We start from the raw sequence: 15,314 nt of genomic DNA, 5'->3' as shown, positions 1-15,314 counted from the left end.
GCAGTTAGAGATGGCCGGGTTATCTCCTTATGACATATTCTCTAGGACATTTCTTGAGCTATGTTCAGCAATGAATGTTTGCTGAGCAGTACATGTCACAAAATAAATGGAACTGAAATGATCTAAGCAGCAGACAGCGGGAAAAGATAAAGTTCTTAAGTAAAAATTTCAATAAGCTGCTGTTATTTTTGTATTTCCACTTCTAACCTGAGTCTGAGAAAGTTACAGTGATCAGCAGTACAGCTACTGCAGGCAAGAAATCTATATATTGGGTAGAGAGATTCAAGGATCTCTAGAGAATTAGACAGAATAAAGAGCTATGTGTTGACAAAGGCTTAATTTTCTGCTAAAAACACAACTCCGGAAAAAACATGGCGTGGAGTAGGGTTAAAAAATAATGTATGGTCCCTTTTGGGACATACTTTCTTTTCTGCATGGCACCTATTTATAATGAAATTAAGGGGTCATTTTCTGAGCAGAGATACAAGAAAAAAAATCTAATAGAGGTTACCATCCCTGCTCTTTTCAAAACAGCAAAACAATCTGGAAAGAGATGGCATGACACCAGGAAATTCCCTTTATATATGTTTTTAACAAAGTTTATGAATGTTATATATCAGTAAAACGTCTCCCTTACGTAGACATCCAAAAGCCCTGACACTGTTAGTGAGTGTCTTGGCTGAGAAGTCAGCAGCTTCAGCAGACTCAAAAATGTAATTCAAGTGATACTCTATAGCAGTGATGGCAAATCTCGGCACCCCAGATGTTTTGGAACTACATTTCCCATGATGCTCCACTACACTGCAGAGTGCATGAGCATCATGGGAAATGTAGTTCCAAAACATCTGGGGTGCCTAGGTCTGCCATCACTGCTCTATAGTATTCCCCTTCACTTCTTCTTTGGGTACAACATAAAAGGTCATGTAGGGAGTAAAGAGAGGGGTTGAGGAGCTGAGCCAGCAGAGACTTCCAATAAGGGAGAGGGCTATGACATGATAGAAGGCAGATAACTTTGCTAGGGAATTAAAACTTGAAAACGTGTGTCAGTTCACTAGAGGCACATGGAAATTCAATAAAAAAATGTTTATGGAAAGTAAATAATACTGAAATAAATATGTATGATACTTGATTCGTCTGTGCTTTTACAGTACCTGCATTTTTTAGGTTAGTGATGGGATCTCTTTAAACCTATCTAAACCTAATGATCTTGCTGGTAACAATGTCCTATCCTAGAGTGACAATACCTTACTGTGACTGCTGTAGAGTTTGAAATAGAGAGTGCTTGGCATGAGATCTTTATAAGAATTTTGGAACTGGAACATGCAAATTAGGCTGGAACATGCAAGTTAATGCCCCAAATGTCCACAAATATCATACTGAAATTTGATCACTGTGACAAAATCTACTATGGAAGAAAGAAACATTATACAATAAAGGCTTTCAAAGTTTTGTTTGTTATTGTATTTCCACTACACATTATTCTTCTATGTATTCATCAATTTAAAGAATAACACCACTTTAAAAACAAAAAAAAAACAATCTCACTGTGTTCAATGTACAATTGAGGAACTTTAACAAATGTTGTTGTAGATTTTTATCTCTTTCTGCTCTGAAGAAAAAGCTGTTTGTTTTATGATATCTGGGTGCAAAGTAAGTGAATATGAATGGGAGTGACTTTATTCATTATGAATTAGCAGATGCACTCGCAGTGTTCTAATGAGGAAACCATCATCACTTGAATCCATTTATAAGTGATTAACCCTTTAGGAGTATCTCCCCAAAAATGTAATATTTGTTGCAGAGGGTATCGTAAATCTGACTTATTTTGTAATCCAAACTTCTGGGAAAAACAGCAAGCCCAATTACACAAGCAGGAGATTACATTTCTGGGGAAGATCTGTACACCAACTGCATACAGAATGACTCAAAGTTGCCATACTGCGTTGCATTTGACAGAAAATTTCAGTTCCAAAGATTGAAAAGGAAATTAATCATTAATCGTTTTTAATAATATTTAGTTACTGTATGGCTTGTGTAGTAATTGTATATGTGGTGTTATTTTTTATCATTTGCTATTTTTCCCACAAAAGATGAGTTACCCTTTAAATCTCATTGACTACAATGTCTTACTTAAATGCCAAGTAACTACACTCCTCCAAAGTTAAATGCAATGGGAAGTTTTGGCCATTTACTAAATGCATGCAATTATTTTACTTACTAACATTTCAAGATGATAAAAGTTTTGTATATAAGTATATGCAAATAAAATACACACACTAACATCAAAATAAGCGGTGCACAGAAATTGCTCAATTATAAGTCTTTAGTAGTTTAATAGCGATAGGACAAGTAAATAACAAAACAGAAAGATGTCAAACTTCCTGGAGTATCATATTTGCTTAAGAAGGATCAATGTTCCACATCATTTTTAATAAAGAAAGTTTGTATAGCAACTTACTACAGTCTTTCAGTAATGCCATATAGATTTGATAAACCATGTAGCATTACTGTAAGAAAAATTGGCTGCCAGGAGGTGGTGCTATGCAGCCATGAAGTGAATCATCTACTAATTTTATCTATAAAACAAGCCCATAAAAGAGTGATTATATGCTATATTAACTGTAATTAATTTTTTAATTTCTTCTTTAGTCATAGGAGCTATTACAAGTTCTGTAAAAGAAGGAATATTCTAGATGATATAAGTGGTCCCTTTTAATGATGTACAGAGTAGTGCTCCATAACATTGAATGATATGGTAAACTCACAAATTCTAGGGAATAATTATGACTTAGAATTGTATAATGCGATACCCTGGTTTAAAAAAAAAGAAAGACACGTGAATAAAAGCTCTTCAGGTGGTGTGTATTTTTTTCAAGTGATTAACCTAATTAACCACTTTAAAACTGGCATGTTTCAACCCCTTCCTATACAGGTAATTTTCCAGTTTTCAGTGTTGTAATGAATTGACAGACATTTGCTCTGCCCTGCAGCACTTTGCTCAAATGAATTATATGCAATTTTGAATGATATATAATCTATTTTGGTGATATATTGTATAATATCTTTTGGTGGTTTATTAATAATCACTGTGGTTTTTATTGCCTTAATTTATAAATAGAAAACAAACTAAAATAAAAAAAAAAACTGTTTCCCATAGTTCAAAACATATGAAATAAATATGCCAGGACATTACTAACACCTCTAAAGTTCACCATTTTTGGAAAGTGGACTTCTTAAGGTGATCTCATTTTTCTTTAGAAACTAATACTGAGGTAGTTAAAAATAAATTAAGGTGCGTTTGACTTTTAAAAGTAATGTACTAAAGCTAAGTGCTAGTCTTCCTTTATTGGTGGAAGTTCTCTATTGGATGAAATTGCATGATAGCTGTTATGGATGTCATAGATGTCATAGATAAACACTTTAAATGCCTCCCCAAAACAATCCCACAGTCGTTGGCGGTCAGTTGTAGTTTAAAACCCCTACCACTCCTCACCCACTTATGATTACAGCCTTCCCTGCATAAGATAGGAGGATAGAATGGATTCATTAATTATCCTCCTTCTCTCCTTTTTGCATTGGGAGAGTAAGGTGAGGGCTCAATATTGAAAACAGTACTACTTTTTTAAATCTGCAATCACTATGATTGGTCACAACAGTGAACATATGGCACGTAACCTTAGCCTTTCAATGATTCTTACTGAGATAGCCAGCTATAGATGGGGGCAAGTGGCATATTTTTTTGTATCACTGGCATGTTTTTTTGGTCAGGCAATGAACTGACATGTTCGCAGCCGTTGAGCTGTATGCTGGGTGTTCAGTGTGCCCCTGTATCTTTAACCTGCCCTCACCTATCCAATCAGAATGCATGTGCCTCAACTCTGGGGACACTTATAAGTGTTAGGTACCACAGATACCAGGTTGCCGTGACAAGGCTCTGTGGCTTACGCATGCATTTGCAAATGCTTGCAGACTAAACCCCTGCTTTTAACGCATACTGTTACACATGTTTAATTGGTTGTCTGTAAGCTTGTTGGTAAGTTAAGCTTGTTTTTTTCTCTTGTATTCATCCTTGGCCTTGTTTATACCTTATGTAGCCTTCCAATGCTTCTTACTGCGATAGCCAGCTATAGATGGGGGCAAGTGGTGTCTTTTTTGTATCATATTGCACTTAACCCCTGCAATTGATTTCTCTAATGACAGCAGGAGCAATGGCTTGTAGACAAAGGCATAATGAGCCATCAATGACATCGGCACAAGCGTATATGGTAAATATCTCCTAAACCATGCAGGTTTTAGGAGATATTTACAGTATCTACAGGTAATCCTTATGATAGGCTTACCTGTGAGTACAAGTGGTGTAACAGGGTTTACAACCACTTTAAGGGGCTTAAAGGATGTTAACATTTGAGCCCTAATTTACAGGACATGCAATTTTCAATTGTTTATTGAAACACAAACTCATAATGGCGGCAAATAAGATATAGAAGTAGCAAGTAACTTATATTTGCAGTCACTCTATTCCTAAACTGAGAAGTAACAGCTGATTATTTCAATGGCAAAGCTTCCATTCACAGGCCAATACTTTTCCCCCAAATTAAAAAAGGCTGTCTAAGTGAAAATAATTAGAGGATTGCATTGTATATAAATTTGAAATTTGAAATGTTGATGTGTAATATTAATTGGACAATGATTATTCAATCCTTTCTTGTGATAAAGGTCATGGGTAAAATGAAAACACTGCAACTAAAAGCCCATTGAACTATATACCCAGCAAGATTAACGAAACACATGTGTTCCCTATAGCAGCCTGACTTTTTCCAGTAGCTCTTAAATACTCAAACTCTTTTTTTTTTTCATTTGCTTTCAAAAAGGTTCCTCATCTTAGTGCTCTTCACATCTTTTGAGACAGTTGAATGCATTTCCTATTAAAAGTAAATCAGTAGTAGCTAGAAGAAGACAGAAGTCAAGTCTTTTGAAGTTATTGGAACAGAAAAAAGACACATTTGTGGAGGGAATGATGATTTTCAAAACTGCTTAACCATATCTAAACTATTCAAAAGTTCATTTTTTTGCTAGCTTTTGATGGAAACACACTTTATATGATGCCTTTACTAGGAAAAACATGTAGGCTTCATTGCTGACCTCTTTCCGAATTTTCAAGTTAGCTGGTTGCATTTGGATTTAATAATTTGAGTCACTGACCTGGAAAATGTATACTTGTTTCATGCAAGTGATTGAGAGTGGGGTTGACTTGCTAAAACCGGAGAGTGCAAAATCTGGTGCAGCTTTGCAAACAGACCAATCAGCTTCCAGGCTTTTTTTTTCAAAGCTTAACTGAACAAGCTGAAGTTAGAAGCTGATACCATGCATAGCTGCACCATATTTTGCTATTTCCAATTTTAGTAAATCAACCCAATTTATTCAAGCCACTGATTCAGCATGCCCACTAGGAATCTAGCATTTTTACAAGAAGAGGTTACCAATGGCTGATAACTGCATAGGCTTTATTTAAAGCACACGGATGAAGCAAAAGTTAAGGATGTGGTTTGGATTTACAGAATCTATGTATTTTCAGCAAATATAGTTAATTATCAAATTAAGGTGCAAATTTGCTGGACTAATTTTTTTTATTTATTTTTTTTAGCAACCACCTTTGAATAATGACCAGTACCTTTAGAAAGACCAATAAGGGCACTTTTAGATAAACCAGCCTATTCACGATGAAAGGGTGGGCTCTGAGCAATCAAAATGTCAGTATATTGTAAAGCTGCTGTAGGGAAAGGATAAGTAATGCTGGCAAACTGCATAGGAATAGATTTGTGTGCTAGGAATGTAAAGGGAAAACAAAATACTTATTAGGTCACTGCTTCATCAGTCCATCTGGGTATTTCTAAACAAATTGATCTAAAAGATTGTCATCAGTCGCCAATACATTTTTCAGTTCTCAATCCAGAATAGGCAATGCCTAATGAACCATATAAACATGAACAACAAACAATGATATATGTGAAATAAATAAAAATAATCCAAAGTATATAAAGATTGGGTATCTGAAAGCAGCACATGAAGAATAGTTCATAGAACTTTATGAATGTGATAAGACCAAATAAAATATAGAACACAACAAGATAGTGATGAGCCCTCCAAACTGAAGACTCTTATAATGCAAGAAGTGGAAATAGAAAAGCTCCCACCATTCAATGTGCTCTAATGAAGACAAATAGTGTTCATTAGAGACCCTAACAGATAGTCAAACACACTCTATGTATATTCCATGTAGTAAAAGAGTCAACGGACCTCCAGACAAGATCCTCCTTATGAGACTCAAAGATATTCGTGACAGATTAAAAAGGAAGAAAGAGCTCTCATGGTGTAGTATTTCTACCAACCAGTTTAATTAAAACAGTAAAAAATACTCACAAAGCCAGTATAAAAAAAGAGCGTCATCTTATAATGTATTTCAGAGATGCCAACAAAGTTTTCCACTTATGTTGTGTGCTCACTTCTGAGTACCAGTTGGTGTTATAGTGTCACTCCCATAGGCCCAATGTGTTTTGTCACCACGGACACCATCATGGGGATTGCCAGTCAATAGAGCACATTGAGTGATGGAGGTTTTCTATTTCTACTTTGTCCATTATAAGAGACTTAATTTTGGAGGACTTATATTTTATCTTGTATGAGTTCTATATTTTGTTTAGACTTATCATAGTCATAAACTTTTCTAAACTATTCTTCACGTGCTTCCAGATACGCAGTCCTTATATACTTTGGATGTTTTTAATTTATTTCACATGATTATGTTTATATGATTTATTTGTGACTTATAGTTGAGTGCTGCACTTTCCCTATATCAATTGTCATTTTCGTTTGTATCAAGGCCTTTAGTGCTAACAGCTTTTCTTTCACCTAAGTGCAGAGTTCTCCCTTTTTTTGTTCACAATGCCTAATGAACAACCTCAAAACATAAGAAAAGGGATCAGATCTGGCACAACAAAACACACATTTTATTCATAAAAAAACAGATTACATACACAATTGGTAAAGTAGATAGGGAACGTTATACACAATCTGGGTTTCACAAGAGAGTAACCAGGGGCAGCGGTTCTGCAGGTGTCAGATTCTTCAATTTGCAGTAACAAAAGGATAGGGAGACAGGCACAGGAGGAAAGAATAACACATGACGTGCCTGTTTGAATACTCCACACAAGAGCTCCACTGTGATAGCTGCTGGAGTCCTGCATGTCTCCAGATCACCCTTTATTAAGCTTGGTGGGGGTCTATATATATATATAGATGATATTTAATAACTACTTGGGCACTAGGCATTCAGGCATGTTAACTACCCTGAGTGGCAATAATATAGCTTTGTCAGAATTTGAACCTAACATTATACAGTATGTGATGTTATTTACAAAAAAAACTGTCTCAATGCTGTGTGACTAATAATAAACCCATAAAATAAATGCTATTTTTATGATGTTCCACGTTTATGTAATGGTTTTACATGTAAATAACATACATTATAATGTTAGGTTAAAATGCTGGCAAAGCTATATTATTGCTGCTAAATGGCACTCAGGGTAATAAACAGCTCCGAGACACTGTCAGGTTTGAAAATGGCGACACAATCCCAAACCTTTTTTCTGTAGTAACCCACAATACAGGAAGTTGTCGGAGTCACAGACCTCCAGGTGCTGTTACAAAGCAGCAAACATGTTATTCTTTATCTCCTGCCCATCTCTCTGGCTGTCTGTCACTTCAAAGTGCAGGATGTGACTGCTTCACCTGCAGAACTACTGACCATCATTTCTGTGTTCTTCCTACTGTGGAATCCAAGTTGTACGCAAAGATTTTTTCTACTTAGCAGATAAGAGTTACATTTTTTATCTTGTTTTTTTATAAATAAAACATGTATTATGATGTGCTTGATCTGTGTGCTAGCTCTTTAGAAAACAACAACCTTTGCTGTTTTAGCTATATGTTGTTTTTTTAAGGGTTTTGGGGTAGTTTCTTTGTTTCCATTTCTTTTGAAGGTATATTGACTTTTATTTTATGTTAATAGGTTCTGTTTAGTTTGGGTGCAGCATTAAATTGTTGATGAACATCTAAGTGAAATAATAGAGCAAGAACCTAAATCATTTGCATCATATCACCTATTATCAATTGTAAAATTAAAAGTTGGGCACCCAGCAGTTACTGTAAAAACAAAAGGAAACAAGGGCACTGCCATCTGTGTATCTATTTATTAAGTGAACACTAAAAACAAGCACACGGCAGTTATGCCTATTCTCCGTGATTAAAACTGTTTAGTCAGTGGCCAATTTTCCTTTGCTTTACCATACTGGTCTTGTGTCGAATACTGTCCCCCATCCGATAGTGTCCGTCCTGTACTGCGCTTGAGCAGTACAGAGGACAAGGAGACGCCAAAGGTCTCCGAAGATGAAGGACATGAACGGCACCTGCTCACTGAGTCCAGGTTCAAGCCCTACCATCCAAGTGGACACAGAGTTAGAATAAAAAATTGCCGAGCAAAGCGAGGCCGTGCCCAAAAGTCCGGCGAGTGAATGGAGCCTGCGAGGGGCTGTGTTACTAAGTGCTACCGTATGTCCACTTGCATGGTGGGGCTTGAACCTGGACTCAGGGCAAAGGTATTAGCAAATGCACAGGTGCCGTTCATCTTCAGAGACTTTCGGAGTCTCCTTGTCCTCCGTACTGTGCAAGTGCTGCACCTGCGCAGTACGGGGTGGACACTATTCGATGGGGGGACAGTTTTTGGCAGAACACCGGCTCTTCATTCTTGAATGAAATGCCTGCCTGCGCCCTGTGTCTCTAGTTCTTGTGGACTAGTCTTGCTCATTAAAACTGCCCTTCCATTGGCCAATTCTACTCTGCTTCTTTATATATGCTAAGCTAAGAAGAAAAATAAGAAAATCAACTGCACAGCTAAATTTGCACTGCTGGATTACCTTGTTGTTAATTGCCTGTAAAACATGTACTACTTGTAAACATTACATACAGCTTTAACCACTCAATAACTGCCCATCCTCAACGTGCGGACAGGTGGCTGCTGTAGGCAGTACATCGCTGCCTACTTCCAGGTATCAGGTGCATGCATGCATGCACGCACGCACCCCTGCCCAGCACCTGCTGTGTACAATCAGCCTGTCAGCAAGTCCCGGCCATTGATTCACAGCAGGGACCTAGCTGTGTACATTCACAGCTGAGAGCTCTGTGTTGAATGTCAACACAGAGCTCTGTACACAAGGAACAATCTCTGCATTTCTAATTTCTGCAAAGCAAGGATAAGAAACACAGAACTCAATTAGTAAAAGCAGCACACTTTACACACATTAGACAAAAGTTACATTACACACATTTATCCCCTTGATTGTTCTAGATGTTAACCCATTGCCAGCCAGTATCATCAGTACAGTTACAATCTATGGTATTATCACTGATTACTGTAATAATGTCAGTGGCAGGAATGCGATGGAAAATGTGCGATCGGATCGGGTTGTCATAAAATCCAATCGTGTGTGGGCTCCATCTGACTTTTTCAGTCGGAATTTCTGACAGACAAAGTTTGAGAGCCGGATCTAAAATTTTCCGACAATTAAATTAAATTCTGACCATGTGTAGAAAATTCCAACAGACAAAGTGCCACGCATGCTCAGAATAAATTACGAAACAAAAGCTATTGGCTACTGGCCTCTTTATAGTCCTGTCATATATGGTTTACATCACCTCGTTCTGACCGATCAGATTTTTCGACAACTTTGTGCGACCGTTAGTGTGCAAGACAAGTTTGGACCAAAATCCGTCAGAAAAAATCCCAGCATCAGTTAGTGCCAGATTTTCCACCACACTATCTCAGTCCCTAAAAGTCGCTCATCACCACCATTAGCAGCATAGAAAAAAAAATTCCAGTATATATACCATAGTTTGTAGAGGCTAAAACGTTCACATAAACCAATCAATATATACTTATTGGGATTTTTTTAAATCAAAAAACATGTAGCAGAATACATATTGGCCAAAATTTATGGATACTTTTTATTTTTTTATTGTATATGTTTTATAGCAGAAAGTAAAAACAATAGTTTTTTTCTACATTTTTTGGTCTTTTTTAGTTTATATCACAAAAATAAAACCCGGTGGTGATCGAATACCAAGAAAAAAAAAAAAGCTCTATTTGTGTGAAATTTTTTTTAATTGGGTACAGCATTGCATGACTACGCAATTTCCATGGTCTGGTCATGAAGGGGGTAAAATCTTCCGGAGCTGAGGTGGTTAAGGCCTCTTCCAAACTTATCACATAAAGGATTTATGTTTTTTTCTCCAACTTGCCCTTGAAGCAGCATTGTATTGTAAATACATTTTTGGCATTAGTACATCTTATGGCAGGATGAGGCCTCGTTCATCCATGTCTTATGAACCTTGTTTGTGCACTGGTGCGCAGTCATGTTGAAACAGGAAAAGGCCATCCTCAATCTGTTCCCTCAAAGTTGGGAGCATGAAATTATCCAAAATGTCTTGGTATGTTGACGTCTTAAGAGTTCTCTTCACTGGAACTAAGGGGCAAAGCCCAAACCTTGAAAAACAACCCCACATCATAACCCCCCTGGACCAGTGCACAAAGCATAAGGACATGGATGGGTGAGTTTGGTGTGGAGGAACATGACTGGCCTGCACAGAATCTTGACATCAACCCGATAGAACACCTTTGAGATGAATCAGAGTGGAAACTGCAAGCCAGGCACTTCTCATCCACATCAGTGCCTGACCTCACAAATCTGCTTTTGAAAGAATGGTCAAACATTCCCATAGACACACTCTTGTGGAAAGCGTTCCCAGAAGAGTTGAAGCTGTTATAGATGCAAAGGGTGAGCCAACTCAATATTGAATCCAACGAAATAAAACTGGGATGCCATTAACCTCTCTGGCGGTATGATTATTTCAGATTTTTGATGCTCAAAGCAGTACAATGTTTTGCATGTAAATTTGGCGTTTTATATTGTAGGCCTGTAATTCTTAGGAATAACACACTTAAATCTGTCCAAAGAACAGTCTAGTAGAAATTCCGGGTATGATAAAGTTTGAAACATGAAATAATAAATTATAATATAATAAATAACTATACATAATTATAACATAATAATATAATAATAGTACAAATTATTCAAAAATGTAATCAAATCAAAAACACTGAAATTTACTCAGTTGCAGAATTGTCCCTGTCATTACTTTTAGTGTTTGATGACGGATCTACCCACAAATCACTATCACTCAATTCTGCAAGTGATTCTAATTTATTATCACTGTTTTCTAGCTGGTCTAAAACTGCTTTTGATGTAAAGGGACACTTTTTGGTTGCTATGGACAATCTCCAGTTTCCAGGCAGAAAGAATAGTATTTATAATATAAAACTGTATGCATGGCACAGGATAAACCACTAGGGAGAAAAGGGATATGAAATAATTTGATACAGTAATGTAATCTGTAAGATTACTGTGTACTGTATGTATTGTGTGTTGTTAACTTTTTGAATTTGGCGCCGTGCTCCGTCCCCGTGCGTCGCAACGCTTGCAAGGAACAGAGCTTGGCGATGAATCGAGCAGAGACATGGCTCGCACACATCCTGGGGACAAGGTAAGTAATTTTGCCTGGATTCTGCAAAGTGATCCAGAGTGTGGCTCGGGGTTACTGATTTTGGTACTGAAAATTTACCCCGAGCCACATTCAGAAATACCGATAAGGAGGTTAAAGTTCATGTGCGTGTAAAGGCAGGTGTGCCAATACTTTTTGTAATATAGTGTATGCTTTTGTATGTTGTTTTATACATTATGACAGACATTTTTATATAAACCATTTGCCTGTATATATAAAAAAACAAAAAAACAAACACAAAACACATTTCAACTGATGCAATTAGAAAAAAAAATAGAAACAAAGATGGTGTGGTTACCAAAGCCACCAAGGCCTTCATTTATTTTCCTTTAGAGACTACAAAATTACATTTTCTAAAAATAAGCCCAATCGTTTTGAAATGATCATGTTTCATAAGACTTAGAAAAATGTAAAATAACAAAACTTACTTTTTTCTTGCTTGGGAGCAGCAACTTCCAGTTTATCTACAAATACAATTAATACATATATTGATTTACTTGTTATTTGTTCAAAGCAGTTAAATGAATTTATTTAAAATGATAACAACAGTATGAGCAATGCACAGGGTTGAGTCTAAAAAAAATCACTGTCAAAATGCAGTCAATAACAATGCTGAGGAGAACTCTATAATGGAACATTGAAGAAATGAAAAGCAAATTATTTTTAAATTGTGTATCAAAGCTTAAGAACTGCAAAGGCCTGGCACCATCAGGGAACAGAAATCATTGATCTGTATTATGAAATAAGAATCCAACACAAGACATGTTGAATATGTGTTCTCTTTACTAAAAGATTTGTGAAAAAATACATATTCTCAGTATTTTTATTTAACAGTCCAAGGAAAATAAACGTTTTTTTTTTTTTTAAATAAGTCTGTTAAGTTCAATTCTTCAGTTCTCTTTTCTCTTTGAAAATAAAATCAACATTCTGTTATATTTGTAGTTGCATTCTTTGTCACAAAATTTCCTACAGGATGGAACTCATGTAACAGACTGCTTACCCAAAAGGCTTACTGATTAGTTAACCATACAGGACCTTCTTTGAAAAAAAAGTCTGCTCCGGGAGCTGCAGTAGAGTGAACACTAAGGATCACCAACAGAATGTTGAAGTAGCGGGGACTTTATGAAGCTGCAGGTTGGACTGCACAAGACATACAATTTTTGGTGTGTTTTAGGTCATGAAAAATATCCAATAATGTGTAAATTCCTTGCTAATGCATTTTAAATGTAACATTTGTGATTCCCATATGTTATCAGTTACTTTTTGATTCTACATCCTTTATATTATTACACAGCTGCCTTCCTTTTAAATCTGTTCATATGGCTATTTGGGGAGCGGATTCTGAAAATTGCATTGTCAAAATTGCATCAGCTATAGTTTCTTAGATATGGTTATATTTAATTATTATACTTATATAATTTTTTTAGTTAATGTTTGAAAAGATCTTGCTGATCAACTTGTTCTTCTGTTATGTAGTTTGTGTTTTTGCATATAAGTTAGCAGATATATTGAGAGTGTTTACATACATACTTCCAACTGTAATTTTACATTGGAAAAATTATATCCTAAAATATAAGTTATTAATGGGTGGCACAGTGGTGTAGTGGTTAGCACTCTGACCTAGCAGTAAGAAGGGTCGTTGGTTCAAACCCCAACTACGACACTATCTGCCTGGAGTTTGCATGTTCTCCCTGTGCCTGTGTGGGTTTCCTCCAGGTACTCTGGTTTCCTCCCACAATCCAAAGACATGCAGGTAGGTTAATTAGCTTCTGTCCAAAATTGGCCCTAGTATATGAATGAGGACCTAGGATTGTGGGCTCCTTGAGGGCAGGGACTGATATGAGTGTGCAATGTACAGGGATAGGGACAATTGTAAATACTCACTCAGGTTGAACTGGATGGACTGGTGTCTTTATTCAACCTTACTAACTATGAAACTGTATTATAGTTATGATCGTACAGGAGGTGTATGTATATTTCCACTCATATAATTTTATTTTTTTTGCAGATCGAACACCGAGGTTATGACTACTTCTTCATGACTGTACTCCCTGAATCACCCCAGGGTGATATATATATATATATATATATCCTGATTTTTTTTCAATGAAGAGCAGTATATGGCATTCATGCTGCATCTCTAAAACTAGAGCTAATAAGGAAAATGTGGTGCCATTGTTGGAATCAGAGGGTCAAAAATACCCAATGTGTGCTGTCCAGTGTTATTAAAATTGTTATTGTTATTATTATTAACATTTAAGCAGCTAACAGTCAATAAATGTGAAAAATTTGATACAGCTATTTTTTACAATACTGTCCATGTGATTTTAAAGAAGGCCTCAAATATGCACTGCAGGATTGCAATGCCAGGATCTTGCAGACTCTCAGTACACTGTCTGCCCTTACCTCTGATATGGGCAAGCAGGAAGAATCAATCAATCACTAAATAAATAAATGGCAGGAAGAATCAATGGACTACAAGTGCACTCACCACTGCCCTCACTGTTCATTGAGAACTACAAGCCAGTGGCCAATGGTACTCGTAGTTCATTCATTCACAGAACTTGCCGTTTTCAAATTGTGACAGTGGGTTCGGGGTGAGAATCCCCCCCAATTGTCACAGGGAGGGGGGTGTGGGAGGAGAGGAGGCAGGAGCTGGTGTGGTGATTTGTGGAGAATCACATATTTTAGCAATCCACATAATTGTGATCCACAAATTGACTGATTATCTGAAGGCTGAATTACTCTTTTTTTCATTTTTAGTTGAGTTTTTTTTAGTTTAGTTTTTTTTTTTTTTAGGTGTTGAAGCATTATTGAAGTAGAACAAAAATATTTCAAGCTTTTAACTAGTTTGGTTAGAGAGATACAGAAAAGACAATACTAGTCAAAACAATGATATACTGTATGGTAGGTCAGAATTCACATAATCTGGATTGTGGAAGAACGTAGTCATCTTGAAACCTTTTCTCCAGGCTGATACAAGGTACCTGAAGAGCGTGCAAACTAGAGAGTTAATAGACTTTAAAGGAATCCAAGGATTAAACGTAAATTATTTTAATTAAAACATCACATTTATTATTGACAAAAAAGTCATTGTTTTACTGTGTATGCTATTTGTTAATAATACATTTTCAATGTTTTAAGTTATGTAATTTACAAGTAATTCTTGGGTACTTTAAACATCCATTTGCATCCTAGTTTGCACATTCTTTGATTCTCAATGGGATGTGGTATTCGTCCCCCTCTTACTCATCCACCAAACTGTTAGATTAAAATCTGCAAGGCAGCCAGTGTTAGTAGAACAAATTAAGTCTGCAAGTACTAAAGATTATTGTGATTGGGGTATACAGTTTTTGTGGAGTTACCTTTAGCAGTTGATATCACTCCTAAAGTGTCCAAGTTACTGTATCAACATGAGTATCCTAAGCAAAAGTTCCCTATGTATTAAAACAAAAACAGTCATATGGTTGGAGTTTGCAAAGCACCTTGCTAAGACTATATCGCGCAATGCCTATGGCAACTTCCAAGAAGAAGGGATGAGCTCTAAATGCTGGACTTCCAGACCATTGGCCAGGAGCTGAACATCATATATAGTAGCAGGTTTTTCTCTTGCTGCTATTTAATAACAGCTTCCTTCTTCCCCT

General features: G+C 36.5%; 1 protein-coding gene across 50 annotated transcripts in view; it reads right to left on the bottom strand.

Moving 5' to 3' along the window:
* Positions 1-15,314, bottom strand: part of TRDN (triadin) — a 1,056,665-nt gene that overhangs the window by 600,942 nt on the left and 440,409 nt on the right. For all 50 annotated transcript variants that reach the window (XM_077486957.1, XM_077486959.1, XM_077486986.1 and 47 more), the window contains one exon: positions 12,099-12,134. In XM_077486957.1, coding sequence (XP_077343083.1) covers positions 12,099-12,134 — 36 coding nt within the window. The remainder of the gene's footprint in view (positions 1-12,098; positions 12,135-15,314) is intronic.

The sequence above is a fragment of the Lithobates pipiens genome, unplaced genomic scaffold, assembly GCF_037356315.1.
Source record: "Lithobates pipiens isolate NorthernLeopardFrog02 unplaced genomic scaffold, aLitPip1_a1.2 Scaffold_18, whole genome shotgun sequence".
In the NCBI taxonomy this organism is placed as follows: Eukaryota; Metazoa; Chordata; class Amphibia; order Anura; family Ranidae; genus Lithobates; species Lithobates pipiens.
The sequence above is the reverse complement of the archived record's forward strand: the minus strand, read 5'-3'. Positions and strand labels throughout refer to the sequence as shown.